The sequence below is a fragment of the Ambystoma mexicanum genome, chromosome 3q (assembly GCF_040938575.1).
Source record: "Ambystoma mexicanum isolate Mex_15411 chromosome 3q, UKY_AmexF1_1, whole genome shotgun sequence".
Classification (NCBI taxonomy): domain Eukaryota; kingdom Metazoa; phylum Chordata; class Amphibia; order Caudata; family Ambystomatidae; genus Ambystoma; species Ambystoma mexicanum.
In genome coordinates this window covers 1,016,142,343-1,016,167,393 of record NC_090926.1, presented here as the reverse complement: position 1 = coordinate 1,016,167,393, position 25,051 = coordinate 1,016,142,343, and the positions used below count along the sequence as shown (strand labels likewise).

The 25,051-nt window shown below is 49.6% G+C and overlaps 1 protein-coding gene across 3 annotated transcripts in view; it reads left to right on the top strand.

The window, feature by feature from the left end:
* The window catches only part of RNF213 (ring finger protein 213), a 3,248,263-nt gene that overhangs the window by 2,351,633 nt on the left and 871,579 nt on the right, over nt 1-25,051 (top strand). For all 3 annotated transcript variants that reach the window (XM_069655189.1, XM_069655190.1, XM_069655188.1), the window contains exons 39-40: nt 24,574-24,755; nt 24,927-25,047. In XM_069655189.1, coding sequence (XP_069511290.1) covers nt 24,574-24,755; nt 24,927-25,047 — 303 coding nt within the window. The remainder of the gene's footprint in view (nt 1-24,573; nt 24,756-24,926; nt 25,048-25,051) is intronic.

Genomic DNA, 25,051 nt, shown 5'->3' with positions numbered 1-25,051 from the left:
AATCCCGTCGGCCTAAAACCCGTAAGGAACGCTGTGTAAAGTGGTGGGCCGCGTACGGTATGTCGCGGGTGGAATCCCCTTCCCCCTGTTAAGCAGAATCCTGTGCAGTGCCCTTAGGGACCACTACACACAATTAAGACTACAAGTGACAATACAAGTTCACCTTTGGTACAAGCCTGTACTACACTGTTAAAGTGGTAGCAGTAGTGGAGCAGCCAGGCTTATCTCAAGAGTAAATGAGCAGGAGTAGAGATTACACAAAGGACCACAATTACTGTGACTCAAGCAAACATTGACTCAAGGTTTCAGGTAAAAAATATAAGTACATTTATTTTACACCATCTGTTCACAAAACACTTCACTTCTATATCTTCTAAACCACACGTAAAATACACTACACACAACCAATTCCACTTGTTCAAGCAAATTCAAGGTAAGTACATTAGGATTTGACAGACCGGTGTTGCGATACGAACGCGTACCCGCGAATAGAAATGCTCACCAAGTTAAAACACACTTTGTACTTTAGAATTTAAAACAAGAGAAAAGTGGATACAATCACAGGCAATATTTTTGTCAAGGCAAGGGAATCGGAGGACTCGTTCAAAGATACAGATTAAAGTCAATAGGCCTGCGCCAGTGTCAATGGGGCAGATGCTCAGTTGTCGAGGATCACACGTTGAAACAGTTCGAGATTCGAGATGCCAAGAGTACTTCGATATTGTCAGATGGAAGGAAAAGTTATAAGAGGGAAGGAAGAAGGAACAAATCTTCGAGGAGGAAAAGGGTTCACCCTGATTACGGATGGTCAGACGGAGAGAACGACCAAATGTGCATAGTACCTTATTCCGTTGGAGAAAAGCTGGTGCCACGGCAGTTGTTCCTGGTAGTTCCTGCAGACTCACGGTTCCTGCGGCTTCAGTCGTGGGGACAAGGAGGACGTCTGGAGCGATCTGCACTACCCAGGGAGGAGGCCAGCAAAAGAGAAAAAGACAACAATGAATAAAAGGTGCGCTCCTTTAAATCAGGAGAGGGCTCTTCTGATGGCTATCCGGACCACTACAGCACAGCAGTGATTTCGACCCAGGAGAGGATTCTCTGACTGAAGAAAGGGTGAGCTGGTTGATCCCCATAGGCTCAAGGGAAGAAGACTCCGGACTGGATCTTCTCTTGTCGTTGAAGGGTAGATAGCTCAGGACTGCAGCAGGGCTTCACCGGGACTCGGGGTTGCAGCAGCCGTCTTCTTCTCCACTTCTCTTCGGTTCTTTGCAGTTCCAGTGGTGACTCTGCCTTCTAGCCCAAGAGTCCTGCCTTTTATGCCAAAATCCCCCATTCACAAGCCTGGCTGTCAATCACTCAGCAGGGGGGATTATCCAACTCGGACAACCACCTCAGCCAATCAACACAAAGTGCGACTTGGGGAGACCCTGTGCAGGGGGTGACTACACCCCTCCCTCACATTCAGCCCACCTAGACACCCAGACGCCAAAGGAAGGCTTCTGGTCAGAAGCCCACCAAAGGTCGGCGAACAAAGGAGGCAAACCTAGTTTGCCGTGCAAAGACCGACCCAAGAAGGATATTAACAAAAAGAAATGGTGATTAAACCCAACCGGAGCCGAAATACAAAGTACTTGGGAAGCGTGTTTAAAGTTCGAGGCTACTAAAATAGCCTAAAATGTAACCACGTTATGTAATATAATCACAGTAGGAAAATTAGGGTAGATACCACTGCCACCAGCCAAGTCTTAATGTTAAGGGAGCAAAACAATGCTCCAAGAGGCACAGATAAGAAGGGCTAAGAATTAACCCTTTCCAATACTACATATAAGATGGGGTGTACTGGATCCGTGGTAAAAGTGATTATGTAAAGTTAATGGCAACTTTACCCTTTTCTGGGGGACAGTAGTCATCCCCAGAAAAATGGAGTTGGTGGGAAGTCTAAGAGACAACCCTGTGTCACTACACTGAAGGTGCTGTGTAACACACAAAGAGTGGGGACTACTTAAGTGGTGTACTCCAGAGTCCGCAATCACAAAAACAGTTGAAATACACATGGCAAAACACAGTTAAGAGTGGGGAAAAAGTTCACACTCTTACCAGGTGGAAAAAATAAAATCCAAAAATCCAGCAAAGCTGCTGAGGGACTCACTAGGTAAGGGAAATTAGCCATAGAATGAGAATTCCCCCTAACTCGGAGGGCTGGGCCTCGTATCTAATTCCCTAGCCCGAGTCTGCAATCTGCACACTATACAAATATTTAAAGGGGAAGCTCAATTTTTCGCTGCCAAAGGTTATGCTACCGTCCCCATGTCGGGGGCTCCCAAAAGGATGGAGGAAAGGGGACTATGGATTATGAGTACTTTAGTCACTACAGTGAGTAACGTTAATTCTTTCTACCATGTTTTTTCACTTGTCCACTTTTGCATTTTGCCACATAATGCCATTGAGAAAACCATATATTATAAAACGGCAGTGACACAAGTTTTTTGCTGTCGTTTGGCCATCTTGTACCTGGACATTCTTCCTGCCCTCTCAGTTCCAGAATTACCCTATATGGAAAGCCTTTTCCTTGGCAAAGCTCATGGTTTCTTGGGTGCTAGGAAAGATTTTCTTTTTGCACCTTTCCCGCCATTGAGTCCCATGGGATACCCTTTCTTGTTTGTTTTGATCCCTGTTCTGATTTTTTGGAAGTCAGTAAAGCCTTCTGCTTTACGTCCCTTGCCTGTTTTGCTCATTCTTATCGGGAAACGGACTAGTCCCTAAGATTGTCAGTACTGAGAGAATGTGTCACTCTTTATTAATTCTTGAATTTTTACAATTGCACACATCACCTTACAGTTAAGTGCAGTTAGGATAAATTGTATCCTTATAACTTTTTTATATAATGGGTTTTTGGTTACTTTGAAAATTAGCCTAAGACATGCTGGTGGCAGCTATTATATATTTGACAATTTTAGTATTATTTTATTTTTGCATTTACATCAAGTGGCTCCTAAAGGTAACTAGCACTCTAAGATGTCCATGCCACAAGATTTGTTCACACTTGTTCTTTGAACATGTTGTTTGTTGACTTTCTTCATGCCTTCTCAGATCAGGAAATGCCTTGTATTGATATCCCTTTCCTGTGAAAGCTGTGGCAGAGTGGTTTTGTTTTTGTGAGCCAGGGGAAGGGGCTGGGACTATCGCCTCCAATCCACATGCTATATTGCCTGAAAATCTGTCGCTGTGCAGATGTTATGACCAGCGGCTATACATACTCTTACGTCTCGTCCCCTTTCCTCCATACTGAATGGGCCTCCCTAGGGACGGGAGACGGGACCTTTTTCACCAGAAAAAATCTTCTTCCCCTTTAAATTTAGAGGCGCGCAGGGGAGCGTCCCTGTGAGCATGCGCTCCACTGACTCCGCCCACCAGCGCCTCTCCCCAGTCCGCGTTTCCACGTCGACGGGAACTGAGCGCTTTGACCAGCGCTCCTGGGTTTGGCTTCGGCCTTGGAATACCACGCGCTCTTCCCCGGATCCTGTCTTTTTGTCTTTTCTTCTAATCTTTAAACAGGATGCATTGCAGATACAGTGGAACAGCATGGACGACTATGCCTTCCCGCCCACGCCACTGGTACACAAGGTGACCTGCAAGATAAGAGTCCCAGCACCTCAGCATTATTCTGGTAGTTCAGTGGTGGCCCGCAAGACAATGACCAGCCTCTGATACACCTTCCACTGGGCCCAGCTCATTTCGCAGAAGGGGGCACAGTCATTCACCCCGCCCCACAGAAGTTAGCCACCACAGCGTGGTTCCTGAGCAGGTCACACTAAAGCATCTGCGCCTCTCCCAGGCTAATCTAGACATAATTCAGGGGCTAGGAGTGATGCTACTAGGAGCCAGTACAAAAGCAAGTGGACTAGGTTTTGCCACTCGGCGGGACCTAAGAAGGTCGATCCTCTCACTTGCTCACTGGATGATGTGCTTTCTTTCTCAGCACACCTCACACACTTGGGGGTGCAGATAGACATGTGTCGCACTTATCTGGCGGCCATCGGAGCCTACCGGAACTCGGAAGAGGACATTTTCTCATCGGCCAATCCGGTGGTTTAGCGCCATCTGACAGGCCTCACTAGGCTCTACCTGGCCATTAAGAAGCCCCACCCTGTGTGGGACATTAATATAGAGCTGGGCGCCTTGGCGCACAAACCTTTTAAGCCAATTGCGTTCACGGACATCAGGCTGGTCACCATTAAGACAGCTCTTTTGGTGGGTCTGACATCGGCGAGGGTTATCAGCGAGATCCAGGCTCTAGTTGCCTCAGAGCCATAAATGACCTTTCATAGGGACAAGGTAGTCCACTGAACGCACCCCGCGTTCTCACCTAAAGTAGTCTCTGCATTCCCCCTGAATGAGGAAATAGTGCTCCCGACTTTGTTTGCAGACCCCAAGGACAATGCTCAGAGGGTTCTGCATTGTTTAGATGTCAAGTGAGCGCTAAAATTCTATCTTGACAGAACCAAGAACTTCCGCAAGTCGGACGCTCTGTTTGTCACCTTTGGCAGGTCAAGGCCAGGTTATTAGACTTCCAAGACCTCCATAGCAAGGTTGATGGTCGCAGCCATTAAGGAGGCATATGAGGGGCAGCACAAGCTGCTTCTGACTAACATGCATGCCCACGCTATCGGAGCCAAGGCCATGGCGGTCGCGTTCCAGAGACACGTCCCGTGGGAGGTCATCAGCGGGGCGGCCACTTCGACCATTCCCTCGGCTTTCTGCAAGCACTACTGTTTGGATGACGCCTCCAGGTCAGACGCGGCATTCGGGCAGGTAGTATTAAGGAACTTGTTTTCTTAAGGAGGGTCACCTCTCCCCCCTGGGGCTACATTCAGTTGTAATCACCCATGCAGTATGGAGAAAAGGGGATGGGACATGAGAGTAATTATAAGTTACTCACTGTAGTCCATAGACCCCTTTCCTCCATACATCCCACCATCCTCCCCCTAATAAAAATGGTGTCATTAGGCAATGGTGAAATATTTTCGACGCATCAATGGGGACTGAGGAGCAGCGCCGGTGGGAGGGGTCAGGGGAGCGCATGCTCCCAGGGCCGCACACCTGCGTGCCTCTAAATTTAAATGGGAAGAAGATCTTTTCTGGTGAAAAAGGTTCTGTCTCCCGTCCCTAGGAGGGACACCCATGCAGTCTGGAGGATAGGGGACTATGGACTAAGAGTATGTTAGTCACTATGGTGAGTAACTTATAATTAATTGGCTAGCCAGTGGCTTATTGAATGGTGCATATCTTTTCCATTGGTGGGCTTAGCCATGCTCCCTGCCTGAATCCTGTATAAATGGAGGGATCCTGCAACTTTTAATCAGACTCTTTGCTGATCTCAGTGTTAGGCAGAATCCTGTGCAGTTTCCTTAGGGAGCACTACAGAAGATTAGGACTACAGGTGAGAGCAATAATACCCCTTTGGTATCAGTCTGCACCACAAAGATTTAGTAGGTAGCTGTGGCTGAGCAGTCAGACTTATCTCAAGAGGGAGATGAGCAGTATTCAGGGTTTACACAATAAGCCTACAGTATTATGGCACAAGGAAACACTGACCAAAGCTTTGTATTAAAAAGTATATATATATTTATTTTATATACTTCTAGTAAAACACATTTATCACAGTCATCAAGCAAGTTATAATAAATCAAAGAAAAATATAAACACTCCCTAGTTAAATTGTAGGCCAAGTGAACCAGACTGAAAACTGAGTAAAACTGCACAGTGAAAACCACACACAAGGGATACTCTAGCAATTTCTCACAAGGGAGGGAAATCACAAGTTATACAGAAATATCTTCTTACAGACCCTAGCAACACGTCCCATAAGTTTGTGAACCAGTTTAAGCAAGACAGTGCATCAGTATAGAAAATACTTAAGTGAAAACTAAGCAAAATGTCATTTCACAAGGTTTAAAAAGGGGAAGAAAAAGGGGGCTATAAGAAGCAGATGCACCAACACAGTTCTAGTTGAGAAGCAATCTAAAGAAGGCAGTTCTAACAAATGTAGCCAGAGTCGAAAGGCCTGTGCCAGAGTCAGTGGTACAGGGCAAGGGCCCAGGAGCAAAATGTTCTTGTAGCTGGAGTCAAGTCTTTGGTTAACGATTTTGAAAAGGTGGATGCAGAAGGTGAAAGACAATGTTAAGAGAGAGGGGCGGCCAACCCAACAGGTAGGTAAAGGATTTAAAACAACTTTAGTTCTACCGCGAAGAAAGGGCGGCCTGGCGGAACAATGTACCTTTAAAATGAAGAGGTGGCTCATGCAGTGGCGATTGTTCCTGGTAGTTCCTGCAGTTCGGGGGATGCAGCAGAGGAAGAGAGGCTCTCGTCGTGGAGGAAGGTTCGAGTTACTGCACTACCCAGGGATGAAACTAGCCGCGGTGCTGCCCGACGAATAAAACGTACGCTCCTTTAAATCGTGGTCCGGGTTGACTGGTGCCTGGCTATCCGGCCTCCGAGTACAGGGTACTGGCGATTCGACCAAAGCAGGTCCAGGAAGGTGATTGGCAAACTGGTTGGCCCCACCAGCTCAAGGGAAGAAGGCTCTTGCAGATGAAGATCTTCTCTCGTCGTGTGGAGGAAAGTGGTGAGATGCTGCAGCAGGGCTTGACCGCTGGTTCAGTCGTTGCAGATGTCTTTGGCTTCTCTCGTCTTTGGCTTCTTAGTTCCAGTGGCGTTGTCTTGCTCTTCCAGTCCTCAGGACCCTGCTTTTATGCAAAAAGAGCCCCATTCATACAGCCTAGCTGTCACTCACACAGTGGAGTGGTCATCCTTGGCGGGATGCCCTCCAGCCAATCAGGATAGAGTGCGACATGGGTTGCTGAGGCAACCCTGTCCAGGGCTCCTACTCCCCCTCCCACACAATTGACCCACCCAGACTCAGTGGCGCTGAAAGGAGGGCTACTTGGCAGAAGCCCGCCAAAAGGACGAACAAAGGATCCCCGACCTGGGTTAGGAGTTTAGAGAAAGACACGAGAAAGAATTTATATGAATGTTCTGGCAAATAAAACCTACTGGAGTAAAGTTAATATAAAAATAAACCGGCGGTATGTTAAAGGCTGTCAGAAAATGTCGTAGCCTCGAACAATGGGAAAATCCCATAGGGAAATATTTGCGGTCGATTATTTACGGTAGTAACCACTGCCACCAGCCAGAAACTTTTGAGAGAGGGACTGTACGGTACCCTCTCGAAAATGAACATAGGGGAAAAACTATTAACCCTTTCCAGTACCTCCATAGTAAGATGGGTTGTACTGGTTTAGTTCATAAAAATTGACTAGTAAAGTCAATTGGGACTTTACATGCCCTGGGAGACAGTAGTCGGTCCCAGGGTATGGCGTCTATGTTTGGGGGTCGCTACGACACCCCTGTGTCACTGCACAGAGGGTGCTGTGTAACACATGTGAATAAAGATGGTTCCTATGGGGTTGAGAAAAATCCCATAGACATTAAGCACAAAAGTAGCCTAGAGCACACATAGCAAAAATGCCTAAGGGTGGGAAAGAGTCACTCTTAGCAGGAGAAAAGAAACAAACCCTTCAAATCCAGCAAAGCTGCTGGGGGACTCTATAGGTAAAGGAAATTAGCCATAGAGTGAGAATTCTCCCTAACACTCAGGAATGCTTTTGGTGGCGCTTCAACGCCTGGACTGGTAGCAACAACCAGTCTCGACTCCTGCTTGAAGATGCATGCTTGCTCAGTCTTCGGAAGTGTCTCGACCATCGGGTTGACTGACAAGCTCTCTCCTGGGCTACCTCACTGCAGTTGTCAATCCGATCAGAGCCCTGTAACTTTTCCGAACTCCAGTTTGTGCCACAAGTTGCCTGCTCCAGCAAATTTCCAACATCTCAACTGGAGAGAAGCTGTTCTGTGGTTGCTCCTGTGTTGGCTGCTGTACGACAAAGGTAAGTAATCGATTTAAAACCTTCACTACTACTATGTACACGCTTTTGTGTGCTCTGCTAAGAGCACTAGCACTTTGCTTTTAAAATACAGTTCAGATCTGTTTCAGAATACTGTAGCAGAGTAAAGCAAGTGAATAAAAAGTACCAGGTAAGTAACCGTCAGAACTAATATGCAGAAAATGAAAGAAGTTAGACATGTTATATTAACCTTACAGTCTAAGGTATGTAAGCTTAAAAAGTCCTTGCCTAGATAGAAAAGACAGGGCATAGTGCCCATAGAGTCACAGATCCCAATGCATTTATCTTCAGAAGATTGAGTCTTATTAAGAGCCTGAACCAGAGTTGCCAAAGCCAACAGGCAGTTTTTAAGTGTCTCAAAGTTAGATCACAATTCAAGAACATTTCTTAGCAAACCCACTCTCAAACCAACCACCTTAGCGGAAGCCCATAGGAGGATCCTGGACCAGAATTCCACCAATCACGGTCTGGTAAGGGAGAGGTAGAGTAAGACTTTACGCCTGTTAATCTCTATGATGGCAGGGCGGTAGGGACACGTATGTTTACTCACTCTGACGTTTACTGTACTCTGATTCACTCAAGTACCATGGTGAAGGCTCCTGTAACCACTGGGTCCCATTCCTTGTGCTTTGGTTCTATTGAGGGGAGGTACAAGGGTCTCCGGTTCAGAGGTCACATTTGGCATCAGGTTTTTGCGCCCAGCTAATCGGCGGCTCTATACTCTCGTGGATAGTTATGGATATTGGACAGCTGGACACCTCTACTGGACTAAAGAAAGGGCCACTACTTTGGCGACAACCTCAGAAGAACCGTAGGACATAAAGTCAGTGATGAACGATGGCCAGTGCGATTAAATGGCGGCAGTCAACCCTTGTTGTGGAAACATAGAAAATGGTCATGCAAGGCCCCTCTTCATGTATGCGCTACAACTGCAGAGGTGAGCTTCTGATTTTATAAGCCAAGAATCCGCAGAGTTCCATGGCTCAACTCTAGATGACGTCCAATGCAGTGAAGTAGACCAGAAGGAAACTGATCAGCCCACAGGATGGCTGCGGGACACTTTGAAAGGCAAGGTCTGAAAGCAGTGGTTGAGACTGGTTATTTACACCAGTCCAGGGGTTGAAGCAGTGATGAAGGCCTTCTGAAAATCAGAAAAGGAACACGGCTTTGCCAGGATCATTGATGAAAGCAATGCTAGTTGACTTCCAACTAGGAATTCTGAGTCTTAAGCAAAATGCTCCTCTTCTTGAGGGTCTGGACTCCAACGATAAACTGAAGAAAGACTGCAGGTTTCTTCCTTTTATCTAGCATTTGAGCTGGAGTCGACCCGGTAAGGATCTGCACCATTGTAACGCTCACCTGATTCCCGTAGAGGCACCGGTCTTGACTGGGCGTATACCGTATCTTCAAAGGTGATGTGTAACACACGGCTGGCTCTTTGGGCTGGACTTCTGTGCACTGTATGTCTGACTCGAAGGGTAAGATGTCTGCAGATAGAAAATATGGGATTAATGAACTGGGTTATTGAATGTCTCTCTCTTCTTCCCTTTCTCTTCTCCTGTAGAACCCCAAAGGTTAACGCTCTCACCTTAGGTAAGTGAACGCCGTGCTCTCCATCTGCCTCGGGGCAGGGTGCTGTAACCAGTTTCTTCACTGGATAAGGGGAGCAGGCCTCTTGACATCAGAGGACTGCTGTCCGTCGTTTACTGCACGAACGGTAAGTTTCGAGTAATTCTAATGTCTTTAAAGTCTTTAGTAATGATGTCTCTTGTTTTGCAGGGTTCCGGCGATGGCGGATGACGGGCTGAAGTGAGTTGACGATGGAGCCCGTGTGATGAATAGAAGCGCCTGGAGGCACGTAAGTAAGCGCTTGTTGCCTGCTTCACGATGCGCTCTAACTGTCTTTTTATTTTGCAGGTACAAATTCGGAGCGGCTGCAGGATGCCGGAATACCCACTGGGTTAGATGTGGAAAGGAGTAATGGCACGTGAGTATTAAAGTTCCCCAATGTCTTTAAACGCACCTTGTTTTGTCATTCGGATGCGGGATGCAGCGCCGAAGGCCTCCGGAGCGTGTGAAGAGTTGGTAAGCTTTTGTCTTTCAGATGCTGGAATGCAGTGTGAAGGCGTTGGTGACAGCCGATGGACCAGGTAAGTGAAGAGCTGTCACTGAAGACCGTAATGCTAACCTGTTCTTTCTTGTCTTTATAGGTGTTGCTGAAGACTGGATTCAGGATGGTAAGCCTTTTTCCTTAGGCCCAGGATCGGATGCAGAAGACACGATGAGCGTTCTGCTGCAGAGGATGCAGAATAACGCAAAGCAAGATTCATCCATCGGGTGTGGTTTAAATAGCCTCCTGTAGTGCTTAGGTGTCTCCTTCCACAGCCACGCCTAGGTAAGAAAAGAGTTCCTGCTTTCCAGAAGAGTTCCAGTGTTCTGAACCTAGGGAGTGGCTCCTGCCCCACCCAACAGGAAAAGTAGTTCCAAACAGAAGAGGATCAGAGGCTCAACTGGCAGGCAAGCAAGCAGCATGGTCTGCTGCAGGTAAGTCCACCCAAGCATTATGAGCCCGGCGCTTCCAGCGCTGGGACTGGGCATATTTATGAGCCTGGTGCCACTGGCGCCAGGACTGGGTCCAAAAGGTCCCAATTGGGACTGGTTGGCACTCGAAACCTGGGTTATGGATCTGCTTCCAAGGGAGTTGGGAAAACCCTGACCTTTTGGAAGCAGAGATCATGACAACCATTCAAACTGGCAGGGGCTGTCCTGGATAGCCTCTTATCAACACATCTGCCGTTCAACTGACAAACGTTGTGATGGATGTGGCCTGGGACCAGATAGTGGCAGTCCCCAAATCTGGCGCCACGCACAGACTGCCGCTTTGCCCTGGAAAGCTGTTTTGGAGTATATGGTACTTTTTGGAATCAAGAGGTAAAAGGCAAAAGTAGATGAGACAATTAAAACAAAAATGGTGGAGACCACCAAGGGGTGCAGGCACGATGGCTACCCGAGTACTGAGCTCCTTCCCCATCCTTGAGAACATTGCAGAGTTATGGAGATTTGCAGTCTTCAATCCCCCGCAGGAGTGATATCCAGACCGTGGGAAGCTGCACTCGACCAGCGGGACCTAGAGTGGAAAGTTGGAGTTGCTCCTGCGCTCCTGATCAGGGGGTACTTCTGTTGGAGTGTACTGTGCCGGCCCTGCCCTTGCGTGGATGAGGAGAAGCAAACTGAGCTCCGGGCCCAGAAAGGTGAACAGAGCCCAGACCCGGGTCACGGGTTTACACGCGCCCCACTTCAACAAAAATGGAGGAAGAGATACACTCACACTACCCTGAGGCTGTGACGGGTGGGAAGTGAATATCTCTCACGCCGCAGGTCTGAAGGAGCTTGCGCCGCTGGCACACGTTGCACCTTGCGCCACCGGAGCTGCAAAGCGGATCACGATGAGCACTGGGAAGGGCCATCGGACTGGTGATAGGACAATGAGGAGGCCATAGGGACCCTGCTCCATCAAGGGAGGTGAGGATATGTTGCCTACGCACCCTGAGACTGCATCAGAGTTCCTGGGCCGTGCGCCGGTGCTGTGCTGAGGGCTAATCCACTGGAGGCCACCTGTGAGGACCAATGCTGTGTTCGGTACAGCTCGGGGAGGAGAGGCATCTCAGCGACACCACCACGTGGAGGCCACTGCTGGAAGAGGCTAACCGCGCACAAGGAGAAAGCTGCGGTCCCCCGCGGCAGTTGTGAAGTTTACCCGACGTGCCGGAGAGGGATATCCGGCTTCAGCGGATGGTGAGTGGGCCCCCCACAGACACTCCCCAGCCCAGAGGGAGAACAAAGAATAGAGAGGCTCCCATAATGGGGGGAATGGAGTGGGGGCAGACCTTGCTCACTTAACCCATGCTGGATGTGGGTTACATAGTTCCTTGCTGCTCATCTGAGGACACATCGAAGCCTGGGCCTGAGGCGCGCCAGCAGCAGGTGGAGGGCCCTGACCAAAGATTCTACTTGCCACAGTGAGCCCCGGAGACACCAACACCCCGTTCTGGGGATGACCCCCCTCCGAGTGATCCGGTACGCTCCCCCAGGGAATGGGACTGGGCCATGGAGGTTAAGCCCTGCTGACTAACCTGACGCCGGTAAGGACTCCTGCAGGCTGGGGTGGTCACAGCCGGGATCAGACCTACGTGCCCACTCGACTGCCCCCTGGAGAACAGGAGGAGACAAATTGGGGACCTTGTGAGCTGGAAGGGAGCACTGGCACGGTTCCAGTATCAAAGCGAAGACACTATGGCAGAGGCCGGAGGGGTTGGGGGTGCAGTTCCACGCCCAGCTTAACTTGGCTCGATTAAGAGTGACATACAGACTATCCTGGAGGAGAACAGGGGAATAAGGATGGATATGGGGGCAAGACTGGCGGACCTATCGGCCAAGGTAGTCACCCTTAAGGATAGAATGGATGGGGGTAGAGGCTAACCAAGCATCCACAGGGTTCCTGGAAACTCAGCTCGAGGTGCGCTTCATGGAAATGGTAAGGTGCGAGGAGGAGCTCCGCCACAAGGTAGACGACATTGAGAACCGGGAGAGACGGAACAATTTAGGACTGCAGGAAGTGGAGGGTGAGACACCGGCAGGCTTGGAACAAAAGGTACAGGAAATAATAAGGATGGTCCTAGGCTCCGGGGAAGGTGAAATGGAAATAATACACAGGGTGCACCGTGCCGGTGGGGGAACGCGTGGCCCACGTTCAGTCCTGGCACGCATGCATTATTACAGGGTCAAGATGAGGATCCTCGAAAAAGCGAAGCGCCAAAAGAGGTGAACTATGGTGACTCCAGTGTGGCATTTTCCAGGACCTCTCGGCCCACACGCTATTGAGGCGAAAGAATTGTGGGGCCCTCACTAGATGGCTGCAAGAGAAGTGGGTAAAAAACCGCTGGGGCTACACCTTCTCGCTGGTGTTAGAATGGGAGGGTGAGCGACACAGTCTGGTGGTGGAGGATATACGAGTCACAGAGGACTTGGTGGGCTGCTGCGAGGGACCAGCTTCAGAACGCAGTGGCCATGGAGTTGACCCCGGCCGATGGCCCTGCGGCCTGTAATCGGCACGAGGAAAGGGCAGGGCAAAAGGAGTCCAGAAGTACCAGAAACCCCCTTCACACGGAATAATGACGCTTAAAGGGGGTGGGGGTGCCAATCCTACACTGGCTCTCTGTCTTCTGGGTATCACCCTGGAACCCCCTTTTAGGGGCCTCACTGGAGGCTACCAGAGTTTGGAGGAGGTCTTCTCTGGCAACCGGAAGGGTGTTCAGCGGTCCAGGTCATGGGGAATTTAGTTGCTAAATTTGAGAAGGGTTGTGCAGGCGGTGAACTCATAGTTAACAGAAGTGGGGGATCTGAGATTTGGGTGAGTTAGTTTACGGTTCAATTCAGAAGTCGGAGGGGGGTACTTCTCCCATCCGGCTGGTTTGGTGAGGGCATAACGGAAGGGCTGTTCAATATGATATCCAAGCCAGGGGACGAGTCCCTGGTGGTTTGTTTAACTGTACCCAGCACGATGGGGGTAATGGATCGGATGCCCCGACCTAGGTGGGGGTCGGAGGATAAGTTAGGTAACCTCATGCAAAGAAATTCACATGCTATAGAGGTCATGTAACTCGTAGGACACACTAGGAGTAACAGGCGAAGAGTAAAGAAGGGGTATGGCTGAGGTGGCGGTAGGTACGCTGAACGTAAAGGGATTGAACTCTCAAAACAAAAGGTCTCGGACTAGCAACATGTTCCACAAACGGAAACTTGCAATCCTCTTCCTACAAGAGACCCACTATAGGCAGGGGGGCGTAATCACTGATAAAAGGTAAAGAGATTGGTAGGAACTTCTGGGCCTCTCGCAAGAACTACAAGAAGGAAGGGGTAGGTATATTGCTTGGTAAGTCCCTCCACTTGACGGAGATTCAGGTTAAGAGGGGCTTTGGGGGACGATTCCTGGGCATAAAAGGTATACATGAGGGAACACGGATTATGCTTGCTACCCTGTATGCACCAAATATGGGACAGGTGGGGTTCCTGTGCCAGGTGTTTAAGGTGATGGATGGATGGGCGGAAGGTGCAATGTTGTTGGGGGATCACTTCAATTTGATATTGGAACCCAAGCTGGACCGGTGGTCGGCAAAAGTGACGAGTATGAAAGGGACGACCAGGGATAGCATGGCTCTGAGGGATCTCCTGCAGGATCACTTTTGGGTGAATGTCTGGTGGAAGTGCTGGCCAGGCCTGTGAGGGTCCATGTTTTTTTCTCCCCCACACCAGATGTATACGAGGATTGACCTTCTCCTGATCCCGAGTGAGCGGTAGGGTGAGGTTTGGGTACCCAGGGTGGAGGCGATCACGTGGTCCGATCATGAACTTGTGGTGGTGAACTGGCAGCTTCCTGGATTGCGCTGGGGCTTTAGGTGGAAATACAACACCCTGCTGAGGGATCGGGTGTTTAGGGATTTTCTGCGAAGGGAGATATAGGCTTATTTCGAAACCAATGATAACTGGGAGACGGCTATGGCGACGGTGTGGGAGGCGGCCAAAGCCACCTTTCAGGGACTACTCATCGTGGAGGGGGCTCATAGAAAGCGCGAAAGGGGGCGTTTGAAAGCAAGCTCTGAGATTAACTGAAGACGCTGCACGCCTAGCGGACTCAGTGGGACACAGACAGGGAGGCCCTACTCGGTGAGATGAGTGATAAAAGGCAGAAACTCCATACGGTCGTGATTGGGGAGGTTGTACAGAAGATTAGATACACCCGACAGGTATTATAAAATGGGGGACACAGTGCGAACCCTCCTGGCAAATAGATTGAGGGGTAGGGCAGAAAGGAGGGTAGAGGACATGTGAGATAGAGGGGGGACGGGTGAGGAACGGGGAAATTGATATTGCGGCCTGCTTTGCAGATTTTTATAAGGAGCTATATACTAGGCCGTCAGAGCAAACTGTGGAGGAACTCCGGCAGTGCCTGGCCGAGCGGAATCTCCCTAAGATTACAAGGGTGGAGAGTGATGAACTGGAGGGAGAGATAACCCGGGAAGAGGTACTGGGGACCATCTAAAGGCTGAAGACAGGAAAAGCCCCGGGAGGCGACCGCTTTAAGGCCGATTTTTACAAGCTATATGAAACCCCACTGGTGGTGTCCCTGGCCAAGCTGTTTTTTTCTATAGTGGTGCAGGACACGATATCGCCAACATTTCTTCAGGCTCTAATAGCAGTCATTCCGAAAAGTGGGAAGTATTTGGCCAACTGTGCCTCATATAGGCCGATCTCCCTCCTTAACGTGGATACCAAGATCTTTGCCAGAATCATGGCAACGCGCTTGGAATCCCACCTCCCCGACTGATTCACCCGGACCAAGTGGGCTTTGTGCTACATAGGTAAGGATCAGACAGCTTGTTGAAGACTCCATGGGCCTCGTTACGCGGTATGCTGTAAGTAACGGTCCTTACCGGCATGGAGCAAATAACGTGTCTGTGTAGTAACCAGCCCACTAATTGCGTGCCATCACGAGTACGCGGGCACAAGCTTTACGCCATGACGGTAAGGACACTACCGCCATGCCGTTAAAGACCCCAAAAAGTCCCTTAACGGCATCAAGTAAAGCGCTGATAGCACTAGCGCCATCCTTGATACCGGCATCAGCGGGAACCGCTAAAAACGGTGACCGTTATAAACGGTGACCGCTAATAGCGGTGACCGTAAATAAGTGGAACCGGAAGTAGTGTCATCGCACAGGAACGACAAAGAGCACGGCGGCCATCATTAAAAACACAATCCATTGCCATCCTCATCCCCCAGGACCTGCAGCAACACCACAGCTGTCCAAACCTCATCCAACAACACTTGACAATGCCCAAGGCCCTAAAGAAAGGTGCAGCGCGCCAGCGCAAGGAACGTTTCTCTAATGAGGAACTATCCATGCTTGCAGACACACTAGCTGAAAATGCAGAAGTTGAGTTTGCGCTGGACATGCGGTGTCCCGCCCAGATTAAAAAAAAGGAGATCTGGGCCGAGGTGGCACGGAAAGTCAGTGCGGTGGGCTCCACCCCCCGTACTGTAAAGGACATCCGCAAGCGCCGAGACGACATGCACCTACGTGTCCTGAGCATACTTTCCGCCATCAAGAGCCTAGCCACGGGTACAGAAGGCGGAGGAAGATCCCCAATCAAGATGCAAGAGTGGGAGGAGACATGTGCCAGCACCATTGGCATAGAATCAATCGAGGGAGTGGGGGAAACGGAGCGCAGTGTGCCGTCATTGGCAGATGGAGGTGAGTGCCCAGACAAAACACTGCAATGCAAAGCATGAAGTTCTCCCCCATATGTGACCTTGTAACTAGCTAATGCATGGGTCATCACACACATTTACACAACCATGCCCATATGCTGTGCACAGCCCCACACAACCCCATGCATGCAGCACCTCAGACAAGTGTCACCCAGACTCATCCCTGTATGACCTACCCATATGGCAACCTGCATGTCCGATATCGAAGTCAAAATGCACAGAACTGCAGCAATAACAACAAATGTATGATGCACGTTGACCCATCACTGATGCTATCCCTCTCTTGGTCCCCCACAGGCTCACAAACTGACAGTGAGGAGCAGGACTCCGCGGCGCAGGCCCCAACACCAAAGAAGTTGGCCAAGGTCATGGAGGAAGGAACCAGGCCTACCACGTCGAGGGGCAGGAAACCTGGACTGCCACAGAGGGCCAAAGCCACACATGCAGCCACGTCACCAAGGCGTGAAAGGGTGGCCGGCAGTGTCATAGCACCCACACCTGCCACTCCCACCACACAGGAGCCAGTGGCAGAAGGCTCACTGTCTGCCGCCAACAGCTCGATTGGCGAAGCAGCTGCAACGGCCCCCCTGTTGGATGTCGAGGAACCATGCATAACACCCGTAGGACACCGCACACCCAGCCCGCAGCTGTCAGCCCTGCACGCCCCACATACAATTCCAGCAGCCATGAGCTGTCTGGTGGTGACTCCTTGGCAGGGAGATGGAGTCCCATGGAGTTCTCACCTGATGGCGGACACATGCCGCAAGCTGCGTCAAAAACCACCAAACGCAGGCCCAGGGACCAGGGAATCAACATCATACAACAGCGCCAGGAGGAGCTCACTGCGCTGGTTGGCCAGCACGTGAGCGAGGGTGCCCTGGCGAGGGAGGAGTGCCAGGAATATGCCAAGGGAATAAAACAAGCTGTAGAATCCAGCACTACACGCATTTGCGACAAGTTGGCAGCTGTGAGGCAGGTCCTCACTCGCATCGCAGATGCAATGGAGAGCTAGCGTCCCGCACAGGAACAGGACCAACCAAGCACCTCCTCCTCTGCCAGCTCCAGGCAGACCAGCCCCCTGCGCAAGTCTGCGCGGTCCATGCGGTGCCCAGACTTGCAACCACCCAATGCTGGTAGAGAAGGTGGGAATTAGGGGCAGCCTGATGTTGGTGACTCTTGAACACTAATGCTGCACTGAAGTGCATGCCATGTTTGGGGTATTTGTGGGTGGGGGATAGGGTGTTTGGGGCATTTGTGGGGGGTAGAGGGGATAGGGTGTTTGGGGCATTTGTGGGGGGAGGGTCGATAGGGTGTATGGGGTGAAGGGTCCGTGCACTTCAAAATCACATTATGCTTGAAAACACCCGTTGTGTCAGGAACAATCACATGAGTGGACATTCTTTATTGTGTATGTGTGCTTTATTGTTGAACAGTGCACAGTGTTCATTTACCCACAACACCCAGTGCCCTGAGTCCCACATCCATTGCACCCTCTTCATCCATGTGTATTAGAAACATTGGTCTATCAGATGCTGGCGTACAGCACATCCCTCCTGTGCATTGCCACCGGCATGACGTGCTGCCCCATCTTCTTCCTCCTCCTCACCAGGTGGTTGCAGTTCAATGTCAGAGGGCATAGGCACGTTCCGTCTGATGCACATATTGGGCAGCATGACACATGCCATGGTGATCTTGCCCACCTTCTCATGCCCGTACAAGAGTGCCCCACCTGACCTGCTGAGGCAGCGAAACCGTGTCTTCAAAAGACCAAATGCCTGCTCGATCACCACACGGGTACGGATATGTGCGCAATTGTAGTCCTCTTCGTGCCTTTTCTGTGGGTTCCGCACAAGGGTAAGGAGCCACCTCTTCAAGGGATAGCCTGCATCACCTACATGGGTGCAACAATGGTTATGTGTAAATTATTTCATCAAATGGAACCTGTACCTATCACACACAAGCCAGCATTGTTTCCTTGATCACATCCACATATCCCTGCATGCATGGAGGTAATCAGAGTAACTGCAATGTGTGAAGGTGTCCTATTCCTTGCGAGTGTTCATGCACTCTGCATGCCTACGGCAGTTGTTGCCATGATCTACGTGTTGTGTAGTCACTCGTATCCTTTGGTCCTGTCACCGTTGGAACCAGACTCTTTGTGATCTGCCATTCCACGCTTGATGTCCCCATGCTGCACTTCTGTGGTGGTGTAAGAGTGAGAATCCGTATATTAGCTTAATGTGATTCCTTAGTAGGCACTCAAGGGCGCATTTCCGTTGGGATGCAGTTCAGCGGTCATTTGCATTTGCCAAATTGGCAGCATGTCACTGCATTGTGTTGTGGAGGGTACGGTCTGATGATGTGCAGTGGTTGCAGTAATGGCTTGTCATTGTTGTGCAGCTTACGTCTTACATATGGTTTTCATGTGTCAGGTTCAGTCTGGCCTGCTATGGGGGACAGTGTGTTGCAGTATGGGCATTGTTCAGTCTCTCAACTAATCTCACCCAGTTGGAGTGTGCATCTCTTTCCCCCCTCCCAATCTCTCCCCCCCAATCTCACCCAGTTCGAGTGTGTATATCTCCCCTCCCAATCTCACCCAGTTGGAGTGTGCATCTCTTCCCCCACCCCCCAATCTCACCCAGTTGGAGTATGCATCCCCCCCCAATCTCACCCAGTTGGAGTATGCATCTCTCATCCCCCCCCCAATGTCACCCAGTTGGAGTGTGCATCTCTCCCCTCAGATCTACTCCCCACATCACACTGCCATGTGCTTGCCATGCAACTCACCGAGTAGCCAGGAACGTTGTCTGGCATGTCGCTCCATGTAGCGTGGTATCGTTGATTTCCGGAGGACCATTGAATCATGGGTTGATCCAGGACATCGGCACAACAATGTGTGATGATCTTGTTTGAGTCACATACCATTTGCACGTTGATGGAGTGGTATTGCTTTCGGTTTCGGTACACTACCTCCATGGCATGTGGGACCACCAATTCCACATGGGTGCAGTCAAGGGCACCGATGCAACTTGGGATGCCTGCCAGTGAATGGAAGCCAACTTTGGTGTTGGAGATCTCCTGGGCAGTCCGTGGTAGGGATATGTGTTCACTTGTGTGCTTCAGGAGGGCATCAAGCACTTGGTTTAGCGTGCGTGAATATAATGGTTGTGAAATGCCATGTATCTGCCCTACCATGTGCTGGTAGGTGCCTGTGGCCAGGAAGTGGAGCACTGACACCACCTTCAGTAGAGGGGGGATGGCGGTACGGATGTCTATGAGGCTGACGATGTTGTTGTGCATCATGTCCACAATGGTGGTGATGGTATCCCGGTCCAGACGGTACAGGGTGTGGATCTGCTCAGTGGTTAGGTTGAATGGACTGGCTCTGCCTCTCTAGTACAACTGCCTGCAGTGCTGGGGCATGCTGTGCCTGTCTCATCCTCCTGCGTCTCCTCTGTGATGCCTGTTGTTGCAATGCAAGCATGTCCTCCAGCCCCAGGATTGCTACTAGTATTGGAATCATTTTGGTGTGTGAATGGGTGTGGGAAGGGGTGTGGTGTGCTCCTTTTGTGATGGCCCAGTCTAGATTGCCTCCACCTGTGCTGATTGTGTGCACCTGTGGCAGTTGAGAACACTGCACATGGCCGTTTACGGGTGGTTCGCGATGGCAGTATTTCTGCCATTCCAGTATCCACTTTTTACGCCTGATTCATGGCGCTATTTGCAGGTCCTCCTGACTTGTGATGTACTCCTATTTCCGCCATTCCACTATTGCCGGCATGTAGGGGCGCGTACCCGCGCCCATGCTGCTGTTAGAGGCACCGTTCTTTGCGGTGCCGCTAATAGCGGGTAGGCGGGTCGTGAGCGGTAAGCGATGCCAGTAATCCCTTACCAGCATCGTTTCTCCCTTACCGCATACCGTGTAATGAGGCCTTATGTCTTGAACACTCTAGGGGCAAAAGAGGAGGGGGTGTTCTTGCTATCCCTCGACGCTGAGAAGGCGTTTGACCGGATGATCTGGGCCTTCATGGGGGATGTCTGCGTTCCTAGGGATGGGCCCCAGGTGGACGATTTGGATATCGGCCCTGTATTAAGAGCCCACAGCTAAGGTGGTGGTCAACAGGACTGAATCGTTGTCCTTTCCATTACGGCGGGGCACACGTCAGGGGTGTCCTCTCTCCCCATTGATTTATGCGTTGGTGATGGAACCATGGGCGGCATCGATCAGGGACAATGTGGCGATTAGATGCATCACAATAGGCGGGGTTGACTGTAAGGTTAGTCGTTTTGTGGACGACGCCCTGCTCTACATCACTAGAGCGTCCCACTCGGTCCCTGTTTTGCTGGAGAGCCTAGAATATTATGGGAAGCTGTCTGGGTTTAAGGTCAATCTGGGAAAGTCAGTAGCATATGTGATAGGGGGGGCTACCAGTTGGGGAAAAGGAATACTGTTAGGCAGAATTATATGCAGTATCGTTTGGGAACACTACACACAATTAAGACTACAAGTGACAGTACAAATTCACCTTTGGTACAAGCCTGTACTACACAGTTAAAGTGGTAGCGATGGCTGAGCAGCCAGACTTATCACAAGAGTAAGTGAGCAGTATCAGATAGTTACACAAAGGACAGCAATTACTATGATTCAGGCAAACACTGACTCAAGGTTTTCAAGTAAAAGAACATACATTTATTACACTCTTAAGTTGTACAACAGTACACTGTTATAAGCAGTTTAAAAATCACACTCTTAATACACCACACCACGTCCCTTAAACTCCAGACAAGTTGAGCTCACAAATGAAGTGGGAGCAAAATGGCACTCCAGCAATTTAAAAAGGGAGGAAAAGAAAAAGTTATTAGAAATTAAATCAAATCTACGGGTAAGTACTCAGGGGCAATTGAACAAGATGAACTACAGTGATAGCATCAGGTAGAAAAGGCTTAAAGCCAAAGTCAAGGGGTCAAGTCTTTTTCTCAAGATCACAAAGTTCAGGGTAGTTTGCGGTAAAGTTTGTGGCACGGTTTCCGGACGAGGTTGGTTGATAGAAAAGTTAGTTCGAAGAGAAGAACAAGCTCTCGGATTGGAGAAAGATTTCAAACACTTTCACCGCGGCTGAGCGTAACGCACAACCGGATTTGCACAGTACCTTAAAACAGAGAGGAAGCTGTAGCTGAGGCGGACGTTCCTGGTAGTTCCTGCAGGCTCACGGTTCCTGAAGCGACTGTTGGGCTGACAAGAAGTAGGAAAACTGAAGGGTCCTGCACTACCCAGGGAAGAAACCAGCAGCAGAGCAAAGCAACGAATAAAAGGTGCGCTCCTTAAAACCCAAGCAGGGTCCGACCTTCCTGGCTCTCTGGCTCACTGTAGCTCTGTACAGCGAATTCGACCAGAGGAGGGGTCCTAGCTTGCAGTTTGGGCAAACTGATTGGTCCCACCAGCTCAAGGAAAGAAGTTTCCTGGAGGATCTTCTTTGTCATCGGATTCTGAAGATTCGGAACTGCAGCAAGGCTTCACCGGGCGGTTCAGTCGTTGTAGGGGTCCTCTTCCATGAGCTCTTCGTTGGTTCTTTCTTTCCAGTGGTGACTCTGCCTTTCCAGTCCCAGATACCTACTTTTTATGCAGTTTTCCCCCATTCATACAGCCTGGCTGTCAATCACACAGCTAGGTGGCTGTCCTGGCAAGGACAGTCCCCTCAGCCAATCAAACAGGAGTGCGACTTGGGTTACCAAGGGAACCAATGGCAGGGGTCCGAAGATCCCTCCTGCCTACCTAGACTTTCAGGCGCCTTAAGGATGGCTTCTATGCAGGAGCCCGCGAAAAGATGCTGAACAAAGGAATCATCCCCGGGTTGGCGTGCAGAGAAAAACATGAGAAAGACTTTAAAAGAAAGAAATGGCAAATAAAACCAGCCGGAGCCAAAAGAAAATGTCAAGCAGGTTTATGTTTGAGTCTAATATAATAGCCTGAAACAATACCATGGTTATATAAGATAACTGCGGTAGAATAGTTAGGGTAGTTACCACTGCCACCAGCCAAGTCTTGATGTAAAGGGAGCGAAACAATGCTCCAAGAGACACAGACAAAAAGGCATACGAGTTAACCCTTTCCAATACTCCATGTAAGATGGGGTGTACTGGGTCTGTGGTTTAAAGTGACTAAAATAAAGTTAATAGCAACTTTACCTTTTCTGGGGGACAGTAGTCAGCCCCAGAAAATGGAGTCAGTGGGAAGTCTCAAAGATAACCCTGTGTCACTGCACTGAAGGTGCTGTCTAACACACATGAAAAATATGAGGCCATGGAGTAGGTGACGCTCCAGTGCTCAAGATCACACAAAGTGAAAACACACACAGCAAAACACATGTAAGAGTGGGAAAAAAGGCTCACACTCTTACCAGGTGAAAAAAATAAATCCTAGAAATCCAGCAAAGCTGCTGAGGGACTCATTAGGTAAGGGAAATTAGCCATTTGTGAGAATTCTCCCTAACAAATACATTGAGGGGCTTCCATTTAAGGTGCAGGATGAAACGTTCTGATAACTGGGGGTCCAGGTGACACTGCGTTTTGAGGATCTGTTTCCCAGCAATTTCCTTCCCCTTTGGTCTGCCATAAAACAGGATATGGAGAGGTGGTCGGGTTCGGGGCTTTCCCGGATGGTGCGTTTAAACGGTTTAAAGATGGTGGTTGTCCCCAAATTCTTGTTCTTATTTCAGATGTTACATGTGCGCATACCTGTAACGTTTTTCTCTGAGGTGAAGCGAGCTATGCTGCGGTTCTTCTGGGCAGAGGCTAAACACAGGATCGCATATGGGACATTAATCTGGCCAAAGGAAGAGGGGGCAGTGGGATTCCCTGATCTGGCAACATACTACAAGGCAACCTTTCTCCGGGTTTTGGTGTACCACTTCAACCCATTATCGGAGAAGCAATGGGTGGCAATGGATAACGCGGTACTGGCCACTGTTACGTTAGACAAATGGTTGTGGGTCCCTAGAGCCTGTATCCCGAACGGAGTGCTTCATCACCCAACCCTGGAGGTCCTGTAGTCCATCTGGAGGGAGGGAGGGGACAATGGGTGGCTCACAACATGGCTGTCAACTCTAAGCCGTCAACCAGAGATGGGATCGAGGAACCATTGGCATTGCAACCCTGGTACTAGGCCGGGCTGAGCAGGGCGGGACAAATGTGGGTATGGGGAGACCTTTATCTCCCTGAGTAGACTGGAGGAGGCCCTGGGTCTCAGTAAACTTTCGCCCTTCCGTTTGTTACAATTGAAGGGGGTCCTGTCTGAGGGAAGGTGGGGGGTTTATCAACGGAGGGACCTGACGAGCTTCGAAAACATTTTGATCACACAGAAGGGATCTAGAGGGTTAATAGCTGGATTGTATAGGCAGCTTTTCCTGGCAGGTCAGATAAATATGGGCAGTTCGATCGACGGGGATGAAGAACAGGCTGAGATGTGAGGGAGGGGAGGGGACTGCCCACCACAAGGGGAAATTACTGTGTTCAGAACTCATCATGGGGATTTGGTGTGGAGGTTCTCCCGTTTTGTGTACCCACGTACCCAGAAGAAGCCTGGTTGAAAAGGAGGTGTTATCCTGTGTCTGAACTTTGGGGACACAATTAAAACTTCGGCACATGGGGGGAGGGGAAAGGGGGGTGGTTTAAATGTTTTCATTATAGGTGAATGCATAACTACTGTCCTGTGTTGTTTTCATAAAAAATGCCAATAAAGTTTGATTTTCAAAAAACAAAAATGGTGGATTTGTATCCGCTGCCACCAGCCAGTCCTGGTCATATCATGCAGGTAGCCTCATTGTTACTAGTAACAAAGCTACATAGACACAAAGTGTCCCTATCTAACTTCTTTTTAAGTTAATATGTGCAGAGAAAAATACAGACTATTTTATACTGGCGAACAGGGTTCTCCTGAACTTATCGCCATAGGGACGGATCAGTGCCCCTAAAACAGAGGATCTTAGCTAGGCAAGTTAAGTAAAAAGTCTTCACTTGCCGCCAAAAGTTAGAACAGATTTAAAATAGCAGCAAAAAGTTAGGTGTCCCATTGCTGACAATGCAGCAACAAAAAGACAATATTTCCAAAGACTATTCAGATTATACCAATGCCCACTAAATTTTAAAAGGTGGTATTTAGGATGCAGGTTCAGAGTAGCGGTATGTGAAAATCGTTCTGTTACTAATTAACGCATAAGAGCCTTTCGCATGAGTGCATTTGTTTGGATCTCTCCGTAATTCACTTTGGAGTGTTTTCTCTCCCAAGGCTTTGGACGTCTTTGCTGCTGTGGCCTGTACAGAAATGCTGGCAGTGCAGGTGTTGAAGCCTAGCGCTCAGGACTGGTTACGGCTTGTGAAAAACCTCCAGATGCCCCTGGAAGTGATCTGTATTGGAAGTTACTTGCAAGGCCGGGGTAACAGATGCCAGAAGTTGCTCCAGCAAGTCAGGTACCATACATTTCCTTAAAGGTATGTGCACTTGTCTGGGCCCTGACACCTGTGTTACATATCCTCACTTGTGCCTGTTGCTCTATGAATAATAGTAGTGGTTGTCTCCTCATACCCCGGTCCTGTACCTTTCCCATTCCTGGCACTGACATCTTGCACTTATTTCACTAGGACGGGATGGAATTGCATACTCTCCATGGCCTTGTTTGTGGAACATGTGCTGCTGGGGGTAAAGTCACAGGAACCCCAGCTGCTTAAACTGGTGAAGGAGCACACTGCCATGCTAGGCAAGGTAA